Source organism: Phaseolus vulgaris, chromosome 7 (assembly GCF_051622355.1).
Source record: "Phaseolus vulgaris cultivar YP4 chromosome 7, ASM5162235v1, whole genome shotgun sequence".
In the NCBI taxonomy this organism is placed as follows: Eukaryota; Viridiplantae; Streptophyta; class Magnoliopsida; order Fabales; family Fabaceae; genus Phaseolus; species Phaseolus vulgaris.
The window spans coordinates 47,204,327-47,228,932 of NC_143504.1; the positions used below are offsets into that span (position 1 = coordinate 47,204,327).

The 24,606-nt window shown below is 28.9% G+C and overlaps 2 protein-coding genes across 6 annotated transcripts; one reads left to right on the forward strand and one right to left on the reverse strand.

Annotated features, from left to right (window-relative positions):
- The first annotated feature begins 3,250 nt into the window (after positions 1–3,250).
- On the forward strand, positions 3,251–9,746 carry LOC137829580 (protein REVEILLE 8). 5 transcript variants are annotated; one of them, XM_068636410.1, is made up of 9 exons: positions 3,251–3,670; positions 4,523–4,580; positions 4,677–4,800; positions 4,890–5,048; positions 5,156–5,281; positions 5,373–5,482; positions 6,931–6,990; positions 9,126–9,252; positions 9,334–9,746. In XM_068636410.1, the coding sequence occupies exons 1-8, from the start codon at positions 3,522–3,524 to the stop codon at positions 9,228–9,230; spliced, it is 891 nt and encodes a 296-aa protein (XP_068492511.1). In that variant the 5' UTR covers positions 3,251–3,521; the 3' UTR covers positions 9,231–9,252; positions 9,334–9,746. The 5 variants fall into 5 exon arrangements, with proteins under 5 accessions (XP_068492511.1, XP_068492512.1, XP_090161356.1 ...); XM_068636411.1 differs by having other exon boundaries at positions 9,338–9,746; XM_090305230.1 differs by having other exon boundaries at positions 9,129–9,252.
- A 2,326-nt stretch (positions 9,747–12,072) lies between these two features.
- Positions 12,073–14,341, reverse strand: LOC137829579 (large ribosomal subunit protein uL4). Its single transcript, XM_068636408.2, has 2 exons — positions 13,220–14,341; positions 12,073–12,323 (listed from the first exon to the last, which is right to left on the reverse strand). The coding sequence occupies exons 1-2, from the start codon at positions 14,321–14,323 to the stop codon at positions 12,210–12,212; spliced, it is 1,218 nt and encodes a 405-aa protein (XP_068492509.1). The 5' UTR covers positions 14,324–14,341; the 3' UTR covers positions 12,073–12,209.
- Positions 14,342–24,606: the final 10,265 nt, after the last annotated feature.

Here is a 24,606-nt window from a genome sequence, read left to right on the forward strand (position 1 = left end):
AAGCTCATGTTGTATCATCTCATCATCACTAGATATCATCTTAACGGAGTTGAAGCAAATCAAATTGAATTTAGGTAAAACTATAATAGGATGATAAAACTTATGGGGGACACGTGAAATGCTAGCACCAAAGTTTGTAGAAGCATTTACTCTAGAGAATGTTCAAGAGAAAACAATATAAAATCCACACAATCTCGTGTAGATTGTGCTTTTTGTAGCCATACTAATGTTATGGGAAAATTTAATTCTAATTCTAGGTTACACAATAGAATGGTCGAGATTATAATATATGAACCTTTAAAGCCCTTTAAGTGTGTACGAATAATATGGATTCAATGTTAAGACGGTTGAGATGAGGTGCCTTAAGCCAAGAAAATGGAAGAAGTTGGAAGGGCAACAAAAACTATTATTGTTGTTGAAATTAAGGCTTCATCTATTGCTAAGAGAACTTCAAGATTTGTTCCACCATAACCGAGGAAGCCACCTTTTCTCTTGAATATCACTTTCCCTTGACTTTAAGGCTCAAATACATGAGATGTCAAATTGATGAAACAAAATTTCCTATACTAACTATTTTGAAGAACTGAGGAAGCAATAAATGAAGTTCCACACAAAAAAACAAGTCTTTAACATATGCTTTAAATAGAATTGAAATCACAAACAAAAAGTAGCACTACGATGAGGATCTAAGGAAACGGATTCCAAATAATGGGATATAACATCATTTGACGATAAGAAGCTTAATCAAGGTAGAATTTGTGAACATTCTTATTTGATGTAACTAGGTCAACAACAACAAACAATTATCCAACTATATATTTGTCTAGTTAGTATCTGGTGAAGTTTTATTTAGCTTGGTGTTCCAACATCATGGCTAACTAATCGTGCATCAACTTTATTTTCTCCAATAGTGCATACATTTGATTCAAGTAAGTATGATGTTGTTACATTATGTCTTTCGGTGGTTGTATTAACCCTTTTAGTTGTTTCTTTGACAAAATCTTTTAGTCTCAACCAATTGTTATTGCGTTTATCAGTAGTATGACTTAATGTTAACAGTTGTGTAAACAATGACAAATCTATTGACGTTTGATCTGAATTGTTAATAAAAAAATCTTTTACAACTTAATAAATATCAAAATTAGTAATGATGTTAAAGAAATGAAAGTGTTGGAAAACTCTTCACCTAAATGTACATGAACAATCATAAGGTAACATTGAATTTTTATCAAAACCAAATAATTGATGAGTTGATTTATAACCAATAACACAATACCTATATTTTTGTTTTCAATTTTATCAAGTTTTCTTTCATATATCTTTAATTTTCATAAAAATGAAATTTCAATTACTTTTAGTAAATATTTAAATCTATTTACATTTAAATATTTCATCATGAAATCTTATTTTATAAATTTCTTAAATAATTTTTTTCAAATATTATTAGTTAAGTTTATTATTTTATAAACTTCTTCTATAATTTGTGCTCAGATATTAAATGTTCACCATCAAATATTATTTTCAACTATTTATTTATTATAAATAATTTTTTTAAATATTTTAATTTTTAAATAGTAAATAGTTATAATTGTAATATATTTAAATATTTTTAAATAGTACATTTCTAATTAACACTAAATTTATAATTATACTCAATTAAAAAATTAATGATAATTCAATTATAAAATTTAAATAAATTAATTATATATTCACCTTAATTATTGTTAATTTTTTACTCTATAATTTATTTTAACAAAATTTATTTTGTTTCTTAAAAAAATTCAAAATAACGGTTCAGAATTTGATTTCAAATACCGAAGGTTGGCAGCTTTTCCGGTGCAATATATAAACAATTATTTCATAGTAAAAAATTTGATTTAACACAAAAGTATAAAAGCTTAATTTTTAAATTTTTAACAAAATAATTTTTCTTATAATTTTAGTATTTTAGAAAATATAAATAAACTTTCTAATAACTAAATAAAATTAAATCAAAATTTATTATATAAATATTTTAACAAAATTCATTTTATATTTGTTAAAAATTCAAAATACCATGCTGATATTCAGATACTAGTAAACTGATTACTAACAGAATTTTCTGTAAATTTTGCAAACATAAAAAGTTATAGTTTTTAATCAACAACAAAATTACAAAACCTTAATTTACAATTTTTTTAATCTTTTTAAATATAAATAAATTTACTAATGCTTAAAATAATTTCAATTTTTTTTTTTGGAATTATGTTTTGTTTCAAAAAGATGTCAGACCAAAAATTAATTTCCAAAAAAGAAAAATAAATTGTAGTTGGCTTGAATTAAATTGTAGACAGGCTAAACAGGATAACTAACGCGAATGTAACTTTTTATCAAATTAATTATTTTGTTAATATGCTTTTTTTTTCTTTTACGCTATTAAATTTTTTTTAATCCGTGAGTCAAACTTTAGATTTTTTTTACTTGCACTAAAGAAATTATTATAATGTAAATTTTGTTTTTTATTTAATCCAAATTCTATATCTTCAGTTATTACTTATTTATAATAAAGAAAGTATTAAAACAAAATCATTATTAATATTTTTTCTGTTGCCATAATAAATAAATTTATAACATTAATTATATTATAATAATATAACATTTTGTGATGAATCAACATAAAATAATTTACATTCAAAATTCGTTTTTTACTTAAAAACTCACTCATTCAAATATTTTTTCAATAAATATTTAAAAAGTCTAAGATTTAGACTAGTCATCAAAATCAATTTTAAATAATATATATATATATATTTAATCTTGAATTAATTTATAGATTATTCCAAATTTGTTATAGTACCAAACAAATTGAGTTGAAAAAATGTAATAAGAATTGTGGTACAGCAGACAGTCGGCAGCATACCCAAAAAGGCAGTGGATAGGATGGTTCCACGTGTCGCGACACAGTTGGAGACAAAAAGGTTGCGTAGTTGATGGGTAACAAATAAAACGAGAAGTGTTTGGGTTGTGAAAGAAGGACCACCACAAATAAAAATAAATAAAAATGTCAAATTATTTGGAGCCGCAAGATCCTTGTGGGCCCACTCTGCGACTCCCACCATTTTCCACGCTCCCACTCTCCTTCACCAAACTACTACTACGAACTCCATCCGATGGGTCCCACAATCATATTTTTTCACTCCATAATACAATTTTATTATTAGATTGTGAAAAAACACTGCACATTAAGTAGTAGTTTTAGTTCAATGAAATTGAGAAAATTAAGAATAATAAATAACATTGTGATTTAAAAGTGAAAGAAAATGAGAAAGATGAAGGTATTGTGTCCCGATGGGACCGGACAAGGGACGATGAAATGAGTTTAGTGGAAGTTGTGTTGTGTTGGGACAATTGGTGGCTCTCAAATTCTGCACCGCACATAGATACCCACCCTGCCTTCTCTCTCTCTTTCTATCTCTATCTCTTGCTTTCTATCTCCAAGCACTTGGCTGTAGAGACTGAGTCTATGTTATTTGTGGCGGACCATGAACTCCAACACTTCCATTTCTCAGTCATTGACGGCGGCGGCCAGTGATGCGTCGGGGAAGAAGGTCAGAAAGCCTTACACCATAACCAAGTCAAGGGAGAGTTGGACTGAGGAAGAGCACGACAAATTTCTCGAAGCTCTTCAACTGTGAGTCCATTACCTTCTTCCCCTCATAACTTCACTTCCTCTTTTATTCCTTTCATTCAATATCACTGCGTTTGAGGTTGCTATCGTTAATTGAGTTCTTTATTTATTTATTTGAATTTTCCACATTTCCATAGCATTAGGCTAGAGTTCCTAATTAGTTTTGGTCTCTGCTAAAACCCATTTGATGCTGCATGAGTCCTGAAGTGGACTATTCCAACAGAATTCCTGTGATCTGCAAGGACTCTAACGCTCACATTTGGTTATCTTTGTGTTTCTGACGTGAGGTCGCTTGGGAAATGCCTCTGTAGACAAATCTTAATAGAATTGCTACTTCTAACAAATTCTTGGCCATGATTCCGTGCTTTTCATCAGTTTGGAGGTTCTTCTAGCGCTACAAGGTTATATATATATGTGTGCCCTTCTGTGACCTAGTTATTGGATGTTGGTTATTGAGCCTGTGCATTGGATGAATTTGCTAGACTGAATCTATATTCTTCAAAGAGTGATCCAGAACAAATGTTAAGACCTGTAGGTTGAATAAAACCTATAAGAGAAAGGAATGAATGGATAGAGGATGGGGAGACAGAAAAACTGCACAGTTAAGAGTAGTAGATGGGAAGTTTCAAAGTTGGAAACTTGAAGATTAATTTGATGCTTCGATTGTATGGTATAGAAGAATTAGGAGAGGGTAGAAATAAAATGTACTCATCTTCTTCAGTGTAAGCTGTAATTTTGGCTGAAACTGCATTCAGTGTGTTTCTGCTCTATTTCCAATCTTCTCAACTTTACAATTACTTTAAAACAAGTGAAGTGCTCTGCAATCCAGCCATTGATTTGTTGTGGATTATTCAGATTTGACAGGGATTGGAAAAAAATTGAAGATTTTGTAGGTTCAAAAACAGTTATTCAGGTTTGAAGACTGTTTTTCAGCTCTATGTTCATATTTTCTTTTTCATGTCTATATTCTACTGGGCATTATTTGTGACTAACTCATGAATTTTGTTAGATTCGAAGCCATGCTCAGAAATACTTCTTGAAAGTTCAAAAGAATGGGACTGTGGCACACGTGCCTCCTCCCCGTCCTAAGCGCAAAGCTGCTCATCCTTACCCACAAAAAGCATCAAAAAATGGTTTGCTTCCATTTGAGAGTGATATTCTCTGCTCCTAAAGGCACAACATTTAATGCATCCTCCTGACATGCTACTTTCCGGTTTTCTAGTTTTGGTGCCATTGCCAGCTTCCATTGGTTATGCTTCTTCAACAAATATGCTTGCACACGGGTTTGCCGCATGGGATGAAACCTCCTTGCTGATGAATATAGGAGCTAGTAAATCCTTGACCTGTCAGGATGAACCCAACAATCTTTGTGGAAATGAAGGCATGCATATTTCTTTGTTGTTGTTTGTTTGAAGTCGATAGTGTATGTTTGTTATATTAATTGGAACTGTCCATCACTTATTATGTTATATGACGTTACTGATTCAGCTGATATTGGATCAAAGGGGACAACACAGATTACCAACAGCACTCTTAGTGGTGTTAGAAATTCTACTAGATCGCTACCGACTTCTGAGATACCAAAGCAAGGGAAACAAGCTCCAGTTCTTCATGGTAATTTTCTGATATACTGATTTTTTTTGCATTCATTTTCAGACTGAATTTAGTAACGGTTGATCATTTCACATTTGACCATATTTCTCAGGTTTGCCAGATTTTGCTGAAGTTTACAGTTTCATTGGAAGTGTATTTGATCCAGATACAAATGACCATATCCAAAGGCTGAAGGAAATGGATCCTATAAATTTTGAAACTGTAAGTTGAATACTTTATTGGAACTTTATCATCGTTTAATTAGATTATATGATACCCCTCCCCTGCGATAGAATTAATTGCAGTGGTGAAACTTTTCTGTAGAATCAGATAGATATCGATTCACTTAAAAAACAATTTGGCATTATGAAAGACCAAATAACTTACAGGATGCATGATAAACATTTGTTCACCCTCCCTAAGCAGAATTAGGAAATTTGATTAGGCCATTTGAGGTTATATATTTACCATGTGAGCATAAAATGATATAGCCTTTCTGTTTGACTGTACTACTGGAAGTGTCCTGATCCTACTGGCTCAGAATAAAGTCACTAAATCATATTTTTCAAGGGAAGAAGGAATTCTATGATAACATTTTTTACTGATTGAGTGTGTCAAAACATGATTTGAAAGGAAAAAAGACATGATCATATCAAAGTGGACAGAATTGAAATCAACTAAATCATTTTAAATGTCCTCTATTTTGCATCTGTTCATATGAGTTTAGCAGACTAAGAACTTTGTTGCTGGAATTTGTCAGTCTTGAATGTACTCTTGACATTCTGAGACATGTTGAAATTTTCCTTTAAGTTGAAACTTACTATTCATATGCCTTCACCTATTAGCATTGAGGGTGGGTTGGCTTGTGCTTTGGGGAAAAAACCTAAGGATAATGGCCTATGTTTAGGGGCATATTTTTCTTTATATAATTTGGCTAATTGATGCTTGGACAAGAACATCCCTCCAATGTTAGGTTCCAAACCTCCTACAAAGCAATCCAGTAATACTTCTTGAGTAATTCCTTGCACACGATTAGCAAGTGCTGTAAATTGCACATAATAATCTTGAGCAGAGCTAATTTGAGTGAGTAAGTTTTGTTGGAATCCCAAATCATCGACTAGAGATAAGTATATTTCACAGTATATAAGAGGGTGCAAATCTATCTTATTAGCTTATCTTATTAGCTGATTTTGTAAGATTAAATTAGACTTAAAGTCCACTTTTTTACTCGGCTGGAAAGCTCTGTGAAAATTTGATAAAGACTTGACTTTTGTGTTTAAAACTGGAAAAACTGTTTGACCAAATTGACATTTAACGAATTTTTTAATTTGCTACCAACATAATAATCATCATAACATGCAAGCAAGATATTTTTTATATATATTTCATCACTTCTAATAATGCATGGAATGGTATGTCTTTATGAATGAAAATATGAGATACTTATTTCAAGGTCAAAAGGCTAATGAATTTACCTCTCCCAAACATTCTTCCAAGTTCCACTTCTGTCTGCATAAATTCATGAACTCGAATTCCCTCATCTCATCTCTTTTCTGCATGCACCAGAAAAGCATAACTGACCTCCCCCAGCCCAGAAAAAAAGACTCTTTCAAACTTTTATTTTTAAGTTATTGGTTACTGACTTCCGTATATTTGCTGTTCTTTTGCAGGTTTTATTGTTAATGAGAAACCTCACTGTCAACTTGTCTAGCCCTGACTTTGAACCCATCGTAAGTTTCGAATCGATATCAATCCAAAGATGACTACATAGTTTTTCCACATAAGTGCAAAATAAAGTTAATATGTTTTAATATGTAAATGAGTTAATATGTTACTATGGTTCAATGAAGGTAAAATGCCAAATCCAAAGATAATACTTTGACTTTTTATATGTAGGTGCACGTCTCCTTGATGTTTTATCTGTGTGAGAAAATTAAACAAGAGCATGTTAATCCTGCTAGGAGTATAAATGTATAATTAAAACCATTTGTATTTTAACTTAATAGCTTAATCATTTAGGATTCTTGGTTTCTGACATGAAATCTAGAGTTCAATCCTTGTCTTCCCCATTCTTCCGATACAATAGTTCCATTTCACAGAAGGTGGCATTCTTCAAGCTTTAAGCCGAAAATTGAGAGAGGCCATGTTAGAAATATAATATAAAACCATTCAAGTGTCTTTTCCTAATCTTGTTGATGACAAAACCATGCATCTGGGGGTGTCTTAGATATATAATATAAAACCATTCATGTATCTTCACCTAACCAATTGTTGGTTCATGAGAAATCCTTGTTTATGCTTTTGAATTTGAACCTTAATTTTTCTGGATTGTCACATTTTTTGTCATTATTACTACAAAATTGAGTTGCTTATTAGGAGATAGGCCAAAACAGGGAGAAATTCAAAGAGTAGCTTATTCTCACTTTTTCCTTTTCTTTTTGACTAAAAGTGATAGAAAGGGGAAGCACCCCAATATTACTGGGCAAGGCACCAATGGCATGCTGGCCTACCCAGAGGATTACTGCACAGACATAAACGGCAAATAATTTTATCTGTCACAACACAACTACTCAACTAGCCCTTAAATGCAAGGGAATCTTGGAGGCCTCAACATCTTCTCACTTTCTCATTACATGTAATAGGATTTCCATGTTATAGATATAGGCTCTTGTATTAATTTATGATTATCCCCTAATTACTTGAAAAATTAAAGTAGTTTTTAGATTAATAAGTTTGTGTAAATTTTATAGGTGTTTAGTCTGCTAAAACTATGCCAACAAAATCAGGTTTTTATAAAAAAAAAGTACAAACAAACTAAAAGTAATACTCAAATCCTCTCTCTATAAAAATTAGAGTAATATCTTGTGTGTGAGTGTCTTTATTATTTTTTTTAAAAATTGAAAATATCTATCATGTGCATTACATAGACTAAAATATGTGTTTAATAAAATTAATATTTTTAATTATAAATATTTTTATTTGAATATCTTGACTTTCGTACTCAATACTAGTTTTAAGATCTGTACCTAATCCCATATTAGCCCCTTCCACGGGGGTCTAAATACCTTTCTTCATCAAAAGACAAAAAGATGAAGATAATATGAAAATATTTCTTTTTAAAACAAAATTTGCACATGTGGGAAGTGATTGCTCCATGTCAACATAACCAGGGGTGTGGACAAATCTTACATAGCTCAGCACTTGAAGTTTAGGTTTGGCTTATGAGAAAATTGTTCAAGTTTGGTTCATTTATTTGAACGAGTCTTAAAAAAGCTTGAATTTGACTTGTTTAGCTAATTTAAAACTTAATTGTTTTTGTTTTTATGAATATTTTTCTGAAATTACTTTTATTTAATACTAAATGATAATCACATACTGAAATGTGTGCTTAACATGCAGGTACGTGGAATTCAAATATTCTAGATTATTACATTCCCATAAAAGAATTATAACTTTACTGTGAAAGAAAACTTCAAAAACAAAGTTTTAAGTATCTCCATATATAAATTAAAAAACTAGAAAAAAAAAACCTTCATCAATTTAAATAAATGAGTTATTTATGAGTAGCTAATATCGAGCATTATCTTGACCCATTTAAAACTCAATCTCAAATTTATATATTTAATTGAATAAACGAACTTGACCAAACATTTGTTCAGTTGAGCTGGAATTGTTGATGAACAGATCAACTCATTTACATCCCTAATAACAACAACTAAAGAGGTTAAATGAATAATATAACAAGACAACATCAAACTTCACCTCAGTGATGCTTAATCATTGTTACAAGGAATGAACTAGAATGAGAACTTTGTGAGTTTCTGAATATGAAATTTGACTGGTTTTTCATTACCCTTTTGTTCAGAAGAAGGCATTGTCATCAAATGATGTGAATGGAATGGAAGTAGGAGTTGCTGCAGGAATTGATGTGAAGAAGCACACAAATGATCTATCATGTCAAACTGCTTAACCTCTAGCAATTTGTTGATATGGTATATGTCTTTCTTCTTCTCATATTTTCTGAACTTCTCTTTTCCTTTCCATGCATGTTTTTGTTGTAACATGATCTACAGTTAGGTAGGTCAAATTTGGATGGAAGACAGAAGTTTTGGTCGGCCAGAAGTAGGGCATGGGAATATCTTGCACTCGCTACAAAGCCTGTAAATGTAACCATAGTCCTTTGTAACACAGCCAAAAGTAGTACTAGTATGTGTTAGAAAGCTGAGCAGCACAACATATTTTTCTGTGAATTCAAACATCTATAACATTTGTTGTATTGCAGTGGTTTTGTTGCCTTCAAGTAGAGAATTAGGTTTATAAGATATTCTTACTGATACAAATGTGTCAGCAGAAATTAGAAAAAGGGTTACTGTCTAGTATTATTATCAAAGTGGCCTTTCGTTCCAAAAAAATTGTTTGTAAAGTCACACTTTGGCATACTTCATTTTCGTGTTTCAGTCTTTTGCATCCTGCTTTGTTACTTCAATGACTGTCTTCGTTTGATTAGTTTGATATTTTCAATGTAAAGTACGTCTCAATATCTAAAAAATATTATTACTTTGTCAAATCTGCATTTTGTTTCTTTTGAATTAGCAATTTCAATTTAAATGCATGTAATTAATTATATCAAGAAGTTCTTCCAATAGTTTAGCAAATTAAGGATCAAGTAGAAATGACTTAGGTTTAGGTCACAACAGTGTATGTCAAAGAAACTTGTAAACTAACTAAACTAACTTGTAAACTTTTTAATTTAATAACCTTCAAGTTTATAAGTTAGCTTATCAATCACATTCATATTATTACAATGGGCTGGTTGAGTTAAAACTTGAATGCCTTTCTTCTCACCCTGCTTTACTAAGTTCACCCCAACCTTTAAATATTTTTTAAACAATACACCTTCCAATATATATATTCATTGGTGAATGAAAGTATTCTTTGATAGATTATAATTTCAAAACATACAAGTTGAACCTTATCAACATATCTATGTTGTGTTGCTCCATTTCTTCAACATAAGCCATCCACAACAGTTGTTCTTCACTCTCCACTTGACTTTCTACAAAATTTGTCACTCCTTGGGTGGATTCCCACTAAATATGCCCAAGCTAATGGCACACATAACATTTCTCCGTTACTTTGTCAAAGCTTTGTTTGTTTTTTCGATGACATCTACCTCCAAAACTCCTATTTCCTTTTCCTTATCAAACATATTGGTTTCCATGAGTCACCTTCAGAGCATGTTCTTAATGGACAATGTTACTTGAGTTGTCCATGCACAGGCAGACTGCTTTACAGCTCGTCAATTGACAACAACATATTCATATCTTTAGATTCTTCAATTGAACTCGTCAATTAAAATTTGGTATGATTAAAATCTCTCAAATTTTCACCATTTGTTTTCATCTTGTGGTTGACGACAAGAACACAAGCAATTTATTCGTTCACATATAATTCTCCTTGATGTAAGCAATTTCATACTCCTTTCTCATATAATACTCCTTGATGTGAGCATTCTACTCGTGTTGTTCTCTAATATTTCTGCTTTATAAAGTCTCAAATATTCTTTGACGTGTCTTTGTTAATGATCGTCTCCAAAATAGAATTACGTAACTCTCCTTCGTTAAAAAACACCAATGTTGTTAAAATCACTAAGAAGGCTTCTCTGCGTCATGAATATAGAAGGAATTTAAGGTCATATACCAATTAGATTACACAAACAATACAATAACTGCACATATGTCGTAAATTATTACATTATATACGTGTAATCAACAATTTAGTAATACTGGTTAGAAAATTGTCGCCATCAACTAGATTTTTCAATTCATCGATGCATTGTTCTATCATTGTTCCTAGACTTCTTTACACAGATTAATTACGATGCGTCTTTTGTCTTTGTTCATAAATCCAAGATCTACTTGATTTCACGTGCTTTTAGGCTATGATTTGTTTTTCTTCTCCCTGAGAAAATTTAGCTAAATGCAAAATGGGAAAATCCATATGAAAGCATGTTCTTTAACACGAAATACAAGATTGATAAATCAAAAATCATCCAAATTTGATATTAAGGTAGGTTCTTAAACTAGAATAAAAGATCAATAAATGCCCTAAATCGTAAGGGGAAGCCAAAATAGTAATAAGAACTATCAAAATGATGTACTTTAAGCCATGCTCGGCTTTTGTGATATACCAAATAAACCTCAGAAAATGCTTACTTGTGCTTTGATTAGGTTTAGATATGTACAATATAAATGACAAGAAAAAAATTTCAAACACAACAGACAGCATTTAAAGATAAATGCAAAATATTGATCAATTATATAGGAAAGGGCAGGCTCTAGTGAAATTGGTGAACATAACCAAAACATGCATAACCAACCACAAGCTGTCGAAAAGAGAAAACAAAGGTGAAAATATGGCATTCAATACTTTTGGAGCACTGCACTTTAATGATCTCTGAAAATAGATGATAAGAAAATCAACGCATCGGCATCGTCCCTTTCAGGGCCAAGAAGAAAGCAATTAAGGGGATGTGAACTAGCAAAAGGTTATAAAATTAATCAAAAGGTTAAAAAATATTAATTAAAATTCGTCCATCATGTCATGAGATGAAGTTGTATTAGGTGAACTGGCATCCCTCTATATGAACATCACCGGTAAAGTAGTGACGACTTTAATTCACGTCAAACAATAAATTTTATCAACCGTCTTTCCCATGAAACACAACATATAACCAAATTAAGAAAGACATACACAGATTAGTAGAAAAACAGAATATAATCGGCGATTGTAAATAAAAGACAACCAGAATGTGCACTAAAATCCAACAATCAAAATTTCGATCTTGTCTTCATAATTATGATAACCTTAACCCGCAAAACAAAAAAAAAACAAAGATATTTAGTTCGAATAAGCATACAAAACAAAAATCTAATGCCAAAATATAAGTTTACTGTGAAACACCCAACCACTTAGAAAAGTTATCGAATTCTGTATAATCAGAATCTGAGACCATGGTGTGATACCATGCCTTTCCTGCAGCTCTAATTGTAGAAGCCTCCTCCTGAAAAGAAGAACGTAACGTCAACTTCCAACAGGGATCAAAATATGAACAATAATAGAAAAGCTAGTCAAATATAGCAGAGAGAATTTGAAATAGGGATCAAAATATACGCTAGTGACACATACCAGAGTAAAATTGAAACAGGGTTCATAATGTAGAAATACAAAGAACATGGATCCAAGAACGGTATAACAATAACATATATTTCATGAAAAAACAATTGAAAATGAAATACAGAAAAAAGTTCTCTGAATCAAGTGCAGTATGATCTTCTAGGATAAGTACTTAATTAAGCTGTTCAAAAGAAATGGACCATTGAATATAATATATCAAAGTAGACCAAGACACCAACAAATTATCCTAAAGCACACGCAAAATGCGGATGGCAATAAGCATACAAATACTTTCTAGTACAACACCGAATAATGCTAATTTAAAAAACTCTAAAGCTTATACACAGGTAACTTCAAGAAATCCTTGGTCAGTAGTAACTAAGGCTTAGTAATTATAAAGAGAGATCATAGCATAATATCGTAGCAGCTCATTACTAACTAAAAATTATTCAAAAAAACACGACCACATTGGTATATTATTACAAAACGCATAACCCAAATAATCAACTTATATTAACAAATCAAACTGGTTCCAATAACATATAATATGCAACTAACATTGAGGAAAGCCAAATAGGAACAAAGTGCACACAGCATACACAATCGAATTCCATAAAAGATCAATAGTAAGAATTAGCATTTAAACAAACAACTTGCCACTAAAAAATTATTCAAATTAACCAATTAAACCTCAAATCATCAATCTTATTGAAAAATAAAAATCAGCAAACAACAACATAAATCGCAAGATATCACATGTAATAAAAATATATAATTGCGTACCTTAGATACAGTCTTCCTCTTCTTGTCGAGCTTCTCCTTCTTGGCCTTAACACGCTGGGCCTCGGCAAGCAAAGCCATCCTCTTAGCAGTCTTGGCATAGGGATTGAGCTTGAGCATGACATTGAGATTCTTAAGAGGGTTCTTCTTGAGAGTAGCCCGAGTCACGTCCTTCTTGGTGGGTCTTACGACGGACTGAACCTCATCAGAATTAATAATTCTGGAGATGTCTGAGTTGACCATCTTGGACCTGGGAAGCACGTAACCCTTCTTCTTCTCACTGGGCTTATCAAACGAGCCATAAATGGAGTCCAATTTCTCAAAAGCAGACTTAGTCCAAATCACAAACCGCCCAAGGTGACCACCGGGAGCGAGCTTAAGAAGGTTGAGTCTCTCAACATTGGCGACCTCAACACCAGGGACGTTACGGAAAGCTTTAACAGCTTTAGCTCCTTCTGTTCCGTACACGATGAGTGGACCCCTTCGAGAGATGTAGCGGCGGTTGCGCATTTTTCCCTTACCAGGGCGAATGCCGCGGCTGTCTTTTGCTTTCTCAGCGTCAGCGAAAGCACCGATCTGTTTCAGGACTTTGATTGCTTCCTTAGTTTTCTCGACGCCTTCAGCAGAGTCACTGACGACGAGGGGGAGTTCGGGGACGGTCTCGATGCGGTGGCCACGAGCAAGGACGAGGGATGGGACAGCGGAGGCGGCGATGGCAGAGACGACAGCGTATCGCTTCTGGTTGACGTTGATCTTGCGGTGCCAGCGGCGCCAGATCTTGGTCGGGGCAAACATGCGTCCACCACGGCACATGTTGCCGAAGGCTCCCTGTCCGGCGCGGTGAGTTCCTCCACCGGGCACACGAGGGATACGGGAGACGGCGCGACCTGTTCCCCAGGACTCGGCGGATGTCTGGTGTCCGGCGCGGCGGCTGACGGCGTAGGGCTGACGGCTGTTCTTGGAAATGTTGGAGTGGACGAAGTTGACGATGTCGGGGCGGATGGAAGTCTTCATGACATCGGGAATGGGGACGGTGGCGGCGGCGTCGGTTGCCATGTCACCCTCGAGGGACTGGACGGTGACGAGGGGGCGGGCAGCTGCGGCCATTGCGAAATGAGGGAGGGAGAGCTACCTAGGGTTTTTGGATTCGAGTGAGTGACGGATTTTATTTATGAGATCAATATATAGTGCCCTTAGAATTCTTAGGGTTTCCCATGGTTCGGGCCTAATATGTTTGGGCTTTAGTTTCTAAAGTCGTACCTCATCAAAATGAGTGTTTCTTCCTGCACCTCCATATTTTTTTGTCATCCCATATTAAATGTGAAAATATTTTTTATCCATATATAATTTAGAATATATTTTTGAATTTGAAAATGTTCTCCATATTTATGAAATATGGAAACAATTTAAAAAAATTTATTCCAAATTATATAATCCAAAATTTTAATCTTAAATCTGAAAATAACTTTCGGATTATGTAATTCAAAATATATTTAAAAAAATGATATTGTAGAATGCATAATTCGGACGTCTTTTCTGAATTTTAAAGGAACTTATTTTGGATTACATAATTTAGAAATTAATCTCATATCAAAAACGGTTTTTCAGATTATGTAATTCGAAAACTAATCACAAATCTAAAAAAGAATTTCAAATTACATAATTTAGAAGTTAATTATGAGTGTGAAAAAAGTTTTCTTAATTATATATCCGAAATATAAAATAAAATTTTATCTTTTTTATATAAAGACCTTTTTGAAATATAAAATTTATGAGAATGGCACAATAATATATGGTCTCCTTTCCCTTTTATTTCTCTTCACACATCCCATCTTTCTTTTTTAAAAATCCTACTATACCCTCTTTATTTTGTTTGGAAATCAAGAAGACGACAACAAGCCATATAACAAGGAACAACAATTGTATTCGATCTTACTTTGGGCCTGTAAGAACATGTTGTAAGTAATATAACTGAAATTAACAAATAAAATTATAATAACATTAGTTCAAAACACTTTCTCCAAATTCACTACCCAAAATAAAACATACATTGCAAGTCTTTATAAATAGATATTAATTTGTCACTTATTATAGTTCACAATTAAAATTAATTTAAGATTTATAATTTTAAAAATACTTTTTCTATGTTATTCATCCCAGTGATAAATTCCACGGTCCACTATAATTTGAAAAATAAAACTGAGTAACGAGTATACTTAGAGACAATTTTTCTATTTTATTAATTTCAATGACTATTTTGATAAATAATTAAATGGGTTCTACTCCAACTAAAGTGATCCGCCTTAAAATAAACATACATCGTAATAAGCTGAATTATATTTAAATATAACTAATTATAAAGAATTAATTATATTTAATTACTGGGCAACATAAACGTGAAATCTTTTAAAATTATATATTATGATTCTATTAACTTTTTTTAATACAATTTCAATAATTAAATTAATTGATAGTTTATAATTTGAAAGATATTTAGTCATGTTATTTACCTTTGTTTTTGAGAATTTTAATATACTTAAATCTTAAGATACCCTTGTTTTAGAAACAACTCTTGCATAAAAGCATTTCCCTATGTTTCTAATTCCATGAGAAGTTCTAAAGCCAAAGTGAAAAAGGGAAGGGCAATAGAAAAACCACCATGATTCTGTGATCTTTTCGAAAGTTAAAGGGCATGTTCATGCTCTCATCAATTTTTTTATTTTGATTTTAAAATTTATGTTGTGAATGAAAGAAAAAGGTGTGTTGGTGGTGCTTTTGAAAAAGGTGTTCCATTCACAATAGCAAAGTGAGTAAAGATGAGAGAAAGAGAAGTGGTATTCAAATTTTTGTTTCATCCTTCATACCAATCTTCTTCTACCAACCATATCCATCTACGTTTGCTATTCATTTTTTCCAATTATTATTTTTTAAATTACCATTGTTCCCAATCTTCTTAAATTTGCTAATATTCTCTTGTTCCCTAAATGGATTAAGTAAAGAGAATGCATTTAAATTATAATTCATTTTTTACGTCTATGCAACATGGTGCTTTTACTTTTATCTTAATTTTTATAGAGTGATTTGTTTTTATAAAAAAATTAAATGTCTTATAATGATTTGGATACAAAAGTTTAAAATAAATCTTTTTTTTAAGAACTAATTTTATCATTTCAAATTAAAAAAAAATAAAATTTTATCTAAAAAGTTAAAAATTCTATTTTTTTTTCTCTTACACTCACGTGTTCTCTCTTTATTTCCTATTTTTTTACTCATTCAGCATCCAATTCCAAATACACTCATAGGGTTTTTCATTTCAAAGTTCAAATTTCCTTCCTAAAATAAGTGTAACAATTTACATGAAACCAAACCCTACACTTATGCTTTCTTTTGATTAAGGTGATGATTTGAAAGTGTAGATTTTAGAGGAAACTGGGAAAATATAGAGTTGTTTAAATTAAGGTTAATAGAATGAAAAATAAAAAATAAAAATTTATGAAAGTTGGTGAACAATGTGCTAGAAAAATATTTTTTTTTTTTATTTATAATTATTTTAATTATCTTATTATTATTATTTTATAAATTTATCATTAATATTCTTATTTTATTTTATATATTATTATTATTTTATTTTAATAATAATAATTATTTATATTATATAATTAACTATTTTTATTTTATTATGATATAAATATAAATATTAATGAAATAATAATATAACATATAATATATATTTAATATAATAAGTATAAACATATATATAATAAAACATATAATATATTTTAAAAAAACATAAATATAAATTAAAGTTAAAATAAATTTTAAATTAAAACAAAAACTATTATAAAACCTTAATAAATAAATAAATTTTAAAATAAAATTATATTATAATAAATCATTAAAATTTAATTAGTTTATTTAATTTATTAATTTAATATTTTTATTTTATTTATTTAACATAAAACATATATTAACGAAATATTAAATTTATTTTATTTTAATAATTATTTTAATATTTTTATTTTATTATAAATTTAATTATTATATATTTTAAAATAAAATATAATATTTGTTACATTTTATTTAATAATAATAAAGTAATGTCTAACTTGAATGTGATTCTGTCTTGATTTTTGGTACGTTTACTTGCTATGATTAATGTTTCGTTGATGTTTTGTAATCAATTGAATACTTTTCTTAATTATTGTTGGAAAATCATATTTTTCGTGAAGGGGATGGGTGTACTGATAAGTTGGCTAATTTATGATTTGTTCATAGAGAATCATTCACTACAAGAAAATCATGGAATAGAAACTAATTTTATAAACAAAAAATAATTAGTTGATATAGTGACTAAATTATACACCATTTTATAAACTAACAAAAAAAATAGTTTATATTATTGTTAAATAGTTTATAAATTAGTATCTAATTAACTACCAAGATTTTAACTATCAATTATTTAAATTTTAAATTTGGTAGCAAAAACTTTGGTTTCTAATTAGATACCATTTTAGAAACCATTTAACAATAATATAAACTAATTTAAAAACTAAATTTTTTTTTAGTCTCTAAAATAGTATTTAATTTAGTCACTATAGCAATTAATTATTTTTTGTCTTTAAAATTGGTTTTTATTTCTTGATTTTCTTGTAGATATTTCATTGGTATAATAGACTTCCATTCTAGTATGTTCTTAAAATTCTTTATGAATATGTATAGTTTACTTTTGTATCGTTTTTATTAACACATGAGTTTTGCTCTAGTTCCCATATTTTTGTATTTTTATTTTTTTTAATAATAATATATTTTTTTTCATGTGATGACAGATGATTGTTTTTACTTGAGGTGTCAGCGTAGATGAGATGTTAAGTTGAATAGTGATGCCTAACATGAAAACTTTTATAAATTTTGTTTTTGAAAATAAACTTTCCTCAAATTGAGAAGGGAAAATTTGAGAATAAATTCTTTATTGTTTTGTGCAATTTTTCATTAGTTTTTCTAACTTTCAGCCATTTCATTGCTTTATATGTTTTCAGGACATTAATATCATTCATTGTCTATTTAAATAAAAGTCTCTATAGATGATATAAAACTAAAATAAAAATAAGTTTAAACTCAATAAAAAAAAAGTATGTAAACAACTTGTACAAATATTTCATCTACTATCAATAAAACACTTTTGAACAATCTTGAAAATATCAAATCGTAATTAATATATCAAGATTATCACACTTTTACATCTCCAAAACACCAAAGTACAATACATATCAAAATGTTATCTCTATATAAAATTTAAGATTGTGATAAAGTCACATTAAAAAAATGAAATATTTTAACTTAATATACTATAAAGGTTTAACTAATTTTCCTTATCTGACCATTTCAACTAGTCAGACCAAAATCCAACAAGTTATATTATTAAAAAAAAACTCAAATCTAGAGATTTATTTATCCAACAAATTTCATATACAAACACTTACTCATAGGTATACGATTATACAATAATTCCAAAAAAATTGACAAAGAGTAACTAGCTCAATAAAAATATGTATTTTAAATGAGTTTACCCAAACCCATTTTAATTTGTTATACTTTTTCTCATCTTAAACTTAACTTATTTTACTAGTTTTTTTGTTGATCCGTCGACCTCTTGTGATATACTTATATCCAAACAACTAATTAATTTTGAAATTAATAAACAGTAGTAAACAATTTTTTAAGTAGAAGAAAAATAACTTTAGTTAATTACTGTGAGTTTTTATAACAATAAACGTTGTCAAAATTGAATAAGATGAAAAAAATAATTATAAATATGTTTTTTATACATATAATTTTTTATTTTAGTCTTTATAAATACATTACTTCTTTTATTTAGTTTTTAATAATATTGTACGTTGACATGACAATTTTTATGACATTATTATTAAGTTGACGGTTTTGTTAATATATTATATAATGATATTATCAGTCTCATCATTATTTTATTAGTTTTCACATCATGTCTTAGAATGGAAACTTTTTTGACTAAGTTGACAATTATTTTAACATATTATGTGGTGATATTATCCTTATCATCATTATTTTATTAGTTTTCACGTCATGCCTTAGAATGATACCTATTTTTATGATGAAAACAAAGTTGAGTTGATAATTTTGTTAATGTATCATGTAATGATTAAGATTAAAAAATTAAGATGGACACAAATTAAATTAAAAATAATTAAAATATCTCATTTATAGGATAGAAATTTTATTAGGATTGTTTATCTTAATTTTTATATTGATGTGAAATAAATAAAATAAAATTATATGTTTTTTCTGGAATAATTATCAATATCCAACACATTTTGAAGTAAAGTTAGGAGATTGAAAGAAAGAAAATAGAAAAAGTGATATTTTCTCTTTTAATCAATTATCGTAATTAGTATATATATTGTAAAAAAATATGGACGAAGCTCCCAACCCATAACCTAAATCCAACCATGTATGTGAAGATACATTGGTATATAATAAATAAGAATAGAAAAGGTTTATATAATAAAGTATATAAATAGCCACGGTAAAAGATTAATGCTGATTAAATATAAATATGCGAGGTTATTTAAGCTTTTAGACATACAAATTGTTTAAATTATTAAAAGTAAATATAAGTCATAATGGTGGGATCCATTTTAAAATCCAAGAGTATTTTAAAAACACAAGTTAAGGAGACGTGGAAGTAATCTATATTTTTATTATACCATCATACACGTGAAGAATATTAATGAACTTTATCAGAAAAGTTAACTACTACTTTTAATGATTTTTTATTTATAATATTTGAATTTGAAACATTTATATTTCAGTTTTATTATATACACAAATTTCAAAAAAGAAATTGACTTATAATTAACAAAAAAAAAAAAAATATATATATATATATATATATGACAAAGTAACTTTAGATTATATATACAATCTTGTAGAATCCCAAATGTGAGTGTGATACATTAATTAAATGTTTTTCTCTTTGTAATATGCAGGTGCTAAAGATAGATTAGAGAGGATTTTTTTCGCTATATGTAATATTTCTTTGTATAACTTGTATCTAGAAGGAGAATATATAAAGTGAAAAAAGTACATAAAGATTAGACAATTATGATGCTAATTATATGTTAATAATTATATGATCATATAAAAAGTCAGGTATTTATGAGATTGATTTTAATATTCTATTTTTCTTTGAAATAATGATAACCTTTCATGATTTTTTTTTATAAATAATATCAATATTTGTTTTTCACTCTTTTGATGAAATTTCTCTCACTTTATACATCTCATGTTTGAACAGAAATTATGATATGATTGAAACCAAGACATTGTCATGATTTTGATTAATTTTTGTTTGTATTCATATGGTAACATGACTTAGATTGTGATGGCGTACCAACATAATAACTTAATGTAATTAGAATGTAATATTTTAAGGGTTAAATATGTATTTTTATTATATTATAATTTTTTTTTTAATTTATAATTTAGAGAATTTTGTACGTAGCAACCTGAATTGTATTATAACATTTAAGTTAACGAGTAACCATGAAATATTTTAACATTTTAAATTACATTAAAAATTTGTTTGTTATATATAAAAAAAAAAAAAATTGACCATGACTCATTCTAACAATTTTCTTATTACAAGAATATAAGAGGTCTAAAGTTCTAAAATTTAAACTTAAAACAAACAAGTTTAAGAGTATAAAAATAAAAAATATATTTAACTTTTTTTTTAAACCACAATCATCTTTTCTCGATGATAACTCTCAAGGTCTATTTATTTGACATAATTATAAACTTAAGATCATTCATATTTAAGATTATTGGTTAATCTGAAATAGATTTCTCTTGATGCTGATCATTTTGTAATCTGGTTTTTTGAAAGCTAAGCCAATAAAAAAAATGAAGGAAAGTTGGATACACATGCATGCATGCATGTTCTTTACCTTCTGAAGATGCAGTGATTATTGAAAATGAAGCAATGTTGCACAAAGACAGTACCTGCAATTGCCAACCTGGGAGTTTGAAGTTCAATTCTGGAACTTTATGAATTCACCTTTAGCATCTCTTTACAATTCAACCATATCATTTTTTAACAACACCAGATATGTGAACTCAGAAAAGCTGCATGATTCAGAAATTTCACAACCAGTTGAAATAAAATACACATAATAAAGTATAAATAAAGTTAATTAATAAAAGCTGTTTCTTTATAATTTTTAATTAAAACCAACGGTTGTGTATGTGAGGTTTGAGATTTATATGATATTTCAAAAAAATGTTTTTAAAAAGTTTGACATTACATCTTTTATTTTTGATAAAATGTATACTAATTGTATGAAATGATTTTTAACTGTAGTTGAGTCTTGTTTTATGAGAATTATGTAAAATTTATCTGTTGATGAATATTAAAAGTGTACACTACTGTTTTGTCTTTACCTTAAATTTCATATTGGAGGATGGTGATCAATCATTGAAAAGTTTTTTGGACTATCTCATATTCCATTTTGTTAGACATTTTATTTCCCTTCTTCAAAACTCTGATTATTATTTAGTGAGTAACTCTCAGTTTTTTTTGGAAGTATTCGGAAAAGGAAAAAACCTTATATTTCATATGAAATTTATGAGATCTTGAAGCTTAAATTTTTTTATGAGATGCGTATGCACAACACTGCCAATAGTAGGACAAGAGAGAAAAAACAAAGAGCATAACAAATACAATCATCTCTTGTTAATAGGCGTGGGAAATAGACAAATAGAAAAATAAAAGAAGAAAGAAAAGAAGTGAGAAATTTTGTAAGAAGGGGAGAAGACAAGCAAAACAAAATCTCTTGTAAAACATATAAAAGAAAAAAAAGGAATAAAGCTAAAGAGTTAGCTTATTTTAGGAAAAGAAAACAAAAAAGTCAGAAATGTAAGGTTTTAGTTAAATATGTGTAAGTGTAAAAGTGAATTAAAGGATATGAGGTTTTGGTATTTTATTAGTTAAGTTATAAAATTTATAAATAAAAAGTTTAAGGTTTAATTTAGTTTGAAGTCCCTTATAAATTTAAATATTTTTAATTAAATCTTTATTGAGTGCTTTTTTATTTATTTATAAATTATATATTTTTTAATCAAATTTTGATTACGTGACGTGATTATTATCTTGTTTCGTCTTTATTTGTCTCCACTTGTTAAGAAACGTAAAGTTTTGTGTTAATATAAAATGATATTGTGATTAATGTAAGATGACTGGTGACTTTTATTCTTTTCAATTTTGTTAAAGTTGCTCGTAAATCTAATATCATTTTCTCTCATTTAATTTATTTGTTTTGTTTTGTTTTGGTGGTTTATGTTAAAGGATGTTGGGAGATATTTTGAATAAAATGTAACCATCTCATTTCACACTCCCTTACCTTTCTATCTTCCTTTTTTTTTTCTTTCTCCAACTTCTTTATAAGTTTTATTTTTCATATCCCATCTCTTTCAAAAATTGACCGCATCTTACAATTGTTGAGGAACCATGAAACATCTCTGTTATATTATATGTTCAAACAGAATTCCTAGAATTTGACTAGTTTTATTATTTGGATATGAAAATTGGCTTTGAAGATAGATATTACAGGTAAGAGAAGTTGTTTATATTTTTTTTATAGAACCTTAGGATGGATTTTGATGTGAAGGTGACTTCGTCATTAGATTTTGGTTTTTATGTCGGGATTGTAGTTGGTTGAAAATTGTTTAAATATTTTGAACTTGAATATTGTTGAGTTTGAAATAATAAATGATTGCTTTAAAATGTTTGGAATTGGATATTCTTATTGAGAAGTTGATCTAATGATTAAATTAGACATGTTAAGGTATACAATTTTCTATATGATTTAGATAAGTAAAGTTAATTTATACAACTTTCCTTATGTTATTTTACAAGTTTGATGTGAATATATATACATATACATACTTTAAGTTTGAAGGACAAAGGTTGAATTGGAATGACTGAATGATGATGTTTGAACAAATCATGGTTTGGATTGATATTTTGAATTGCTTAGAAATTGTATTGAGAAAGATATTTGAAAATTGGTTTGATTTTGCTGTTGAGATTGATTTTTCTTATATTTTTTTTTGAAGCGAATGTTGGAGTGTTGGAGATCCCACATCGACTAGAGATTAGAGCCTTTCATTGTATATAAGTGGGTGCAAACCTCAATCCTACGAGTCGGTTTTATGGGGTTGAGTTAGGCTTAAAGTCCACTTCGTAATAGCGAAAAAATTTCACTTAAGTGAAAATATAACAAAAATTCAAGCCTAGCTCTCAGGTTATATTTTTGCTAAAGCAAAGAAAATTTCGCTTAAGCAACACAACCCAATTTTTGCTCAAACAAAGAATATGAGTGTTTTGATAAATGAAAAATGAATATAAGTTTTTATATTTGATTGGTTTGTCGTCTTGTTTAAATGAATTATATATTGTATGACGATGTTTACTGAGATTGATAGAATTTGTGAAGGTACATTTGGAATGATGTGTGAATCATTATTTGTTTTGTGTATTAAGTATTAACACATGTATTGTAACATATATCTCATTGTTTTAATGATGGTCTAAGTAACATAGATTGAGATATCAGGTGGTGAGAAGTTAATGGGAAGTTCTTATACATCGTGGTATGGGTAGATGTGTAAACTTAAATTGTAATGAGCTTACATTGATCCATTATTCTTAGGTTCACTTGTAAATTTAAGTTTTGGTTTAGATAAGATGTTAGTATCTGATAAAACATACTTAATATTAATATAAAAGACTTTTATCGATATTTTATTTGTTAAATATTATTTTATATATAGATCCTTGTGTGTTCTTTATGGTTATTGTGTGTTTATGTTGGATTGTTAATAACTTTTTTTTTAATATACATTATCTTATATTAAAAATTTATTCTCATAACTTATACTTTTTATTTGTTGTTTGTGTAGTGACCTACATGAACAATACATGAACAAATAGAGAGACATGTGTAAAAACAACATCTACGAATAATAAAAACTTTATTTTTAACTTTCTTTATATATATAAATTGTTTTCTTAAATTGTATTCTAAAATAACTTTATGTTTTTGAATACCCCGTCTCTTAAATTTACACTACAATGAATTTTTGTTTGGTAATATATAAAAAAAACTTAGACAACGTTATTTTAATCCTTTTAAAACTAAATTTTAACATAATCTCAATTATAAATATACCACAACTATCTTGAAATCACTAAAATGTAATAAACACAATTAATGAACATTTTACTTTAATAATTTGATATTAACTTTATTTTAATAACTGAATAATGATTACCTTGGATGACAAAATTTTAATGT

Excerpts from the sequence above, each read along its gene's own strand:
- LOC137829580 (XM_068636410.1), top strand. The coding sequence starts at position 3,522 with ATGAACTCCAACACTTCCATTTCTCAGTCATTGACGGCGGCGGCCAGT. Across the intron at positions 4,581-4,676 it reads GTTCAAAAACAGTTATTCAG|ATTCGAAGCCATGCTCAGAA; the intron begins GTTTGAAGACTG and ends GAATTTTGTTAG. Across the intron at positions 5,483-6,930 it reads ATCCTATAAATTTTGAAACT|GTTTTATTGTTAATGAGAAA; the intron begins GTAAGTTGAATA and ends GTTCTTTTGCAG.
- LOC137829579 (XM_068636408.2), bottom strand. The coding sequence starts at position 14,323 with ATGGCCGCAGCTGCCCGCCCCCTCGTCACCGTCCAGTCCCTCGAGGGT. Across the intron at positions 12,324-13,219 it reads AGAGGAAGACTGTATCTAAG|GAGGAGGCTTCTACAATTAG; the intron begins GTACGCAATTAT and ends TCTTCTTTTCAG.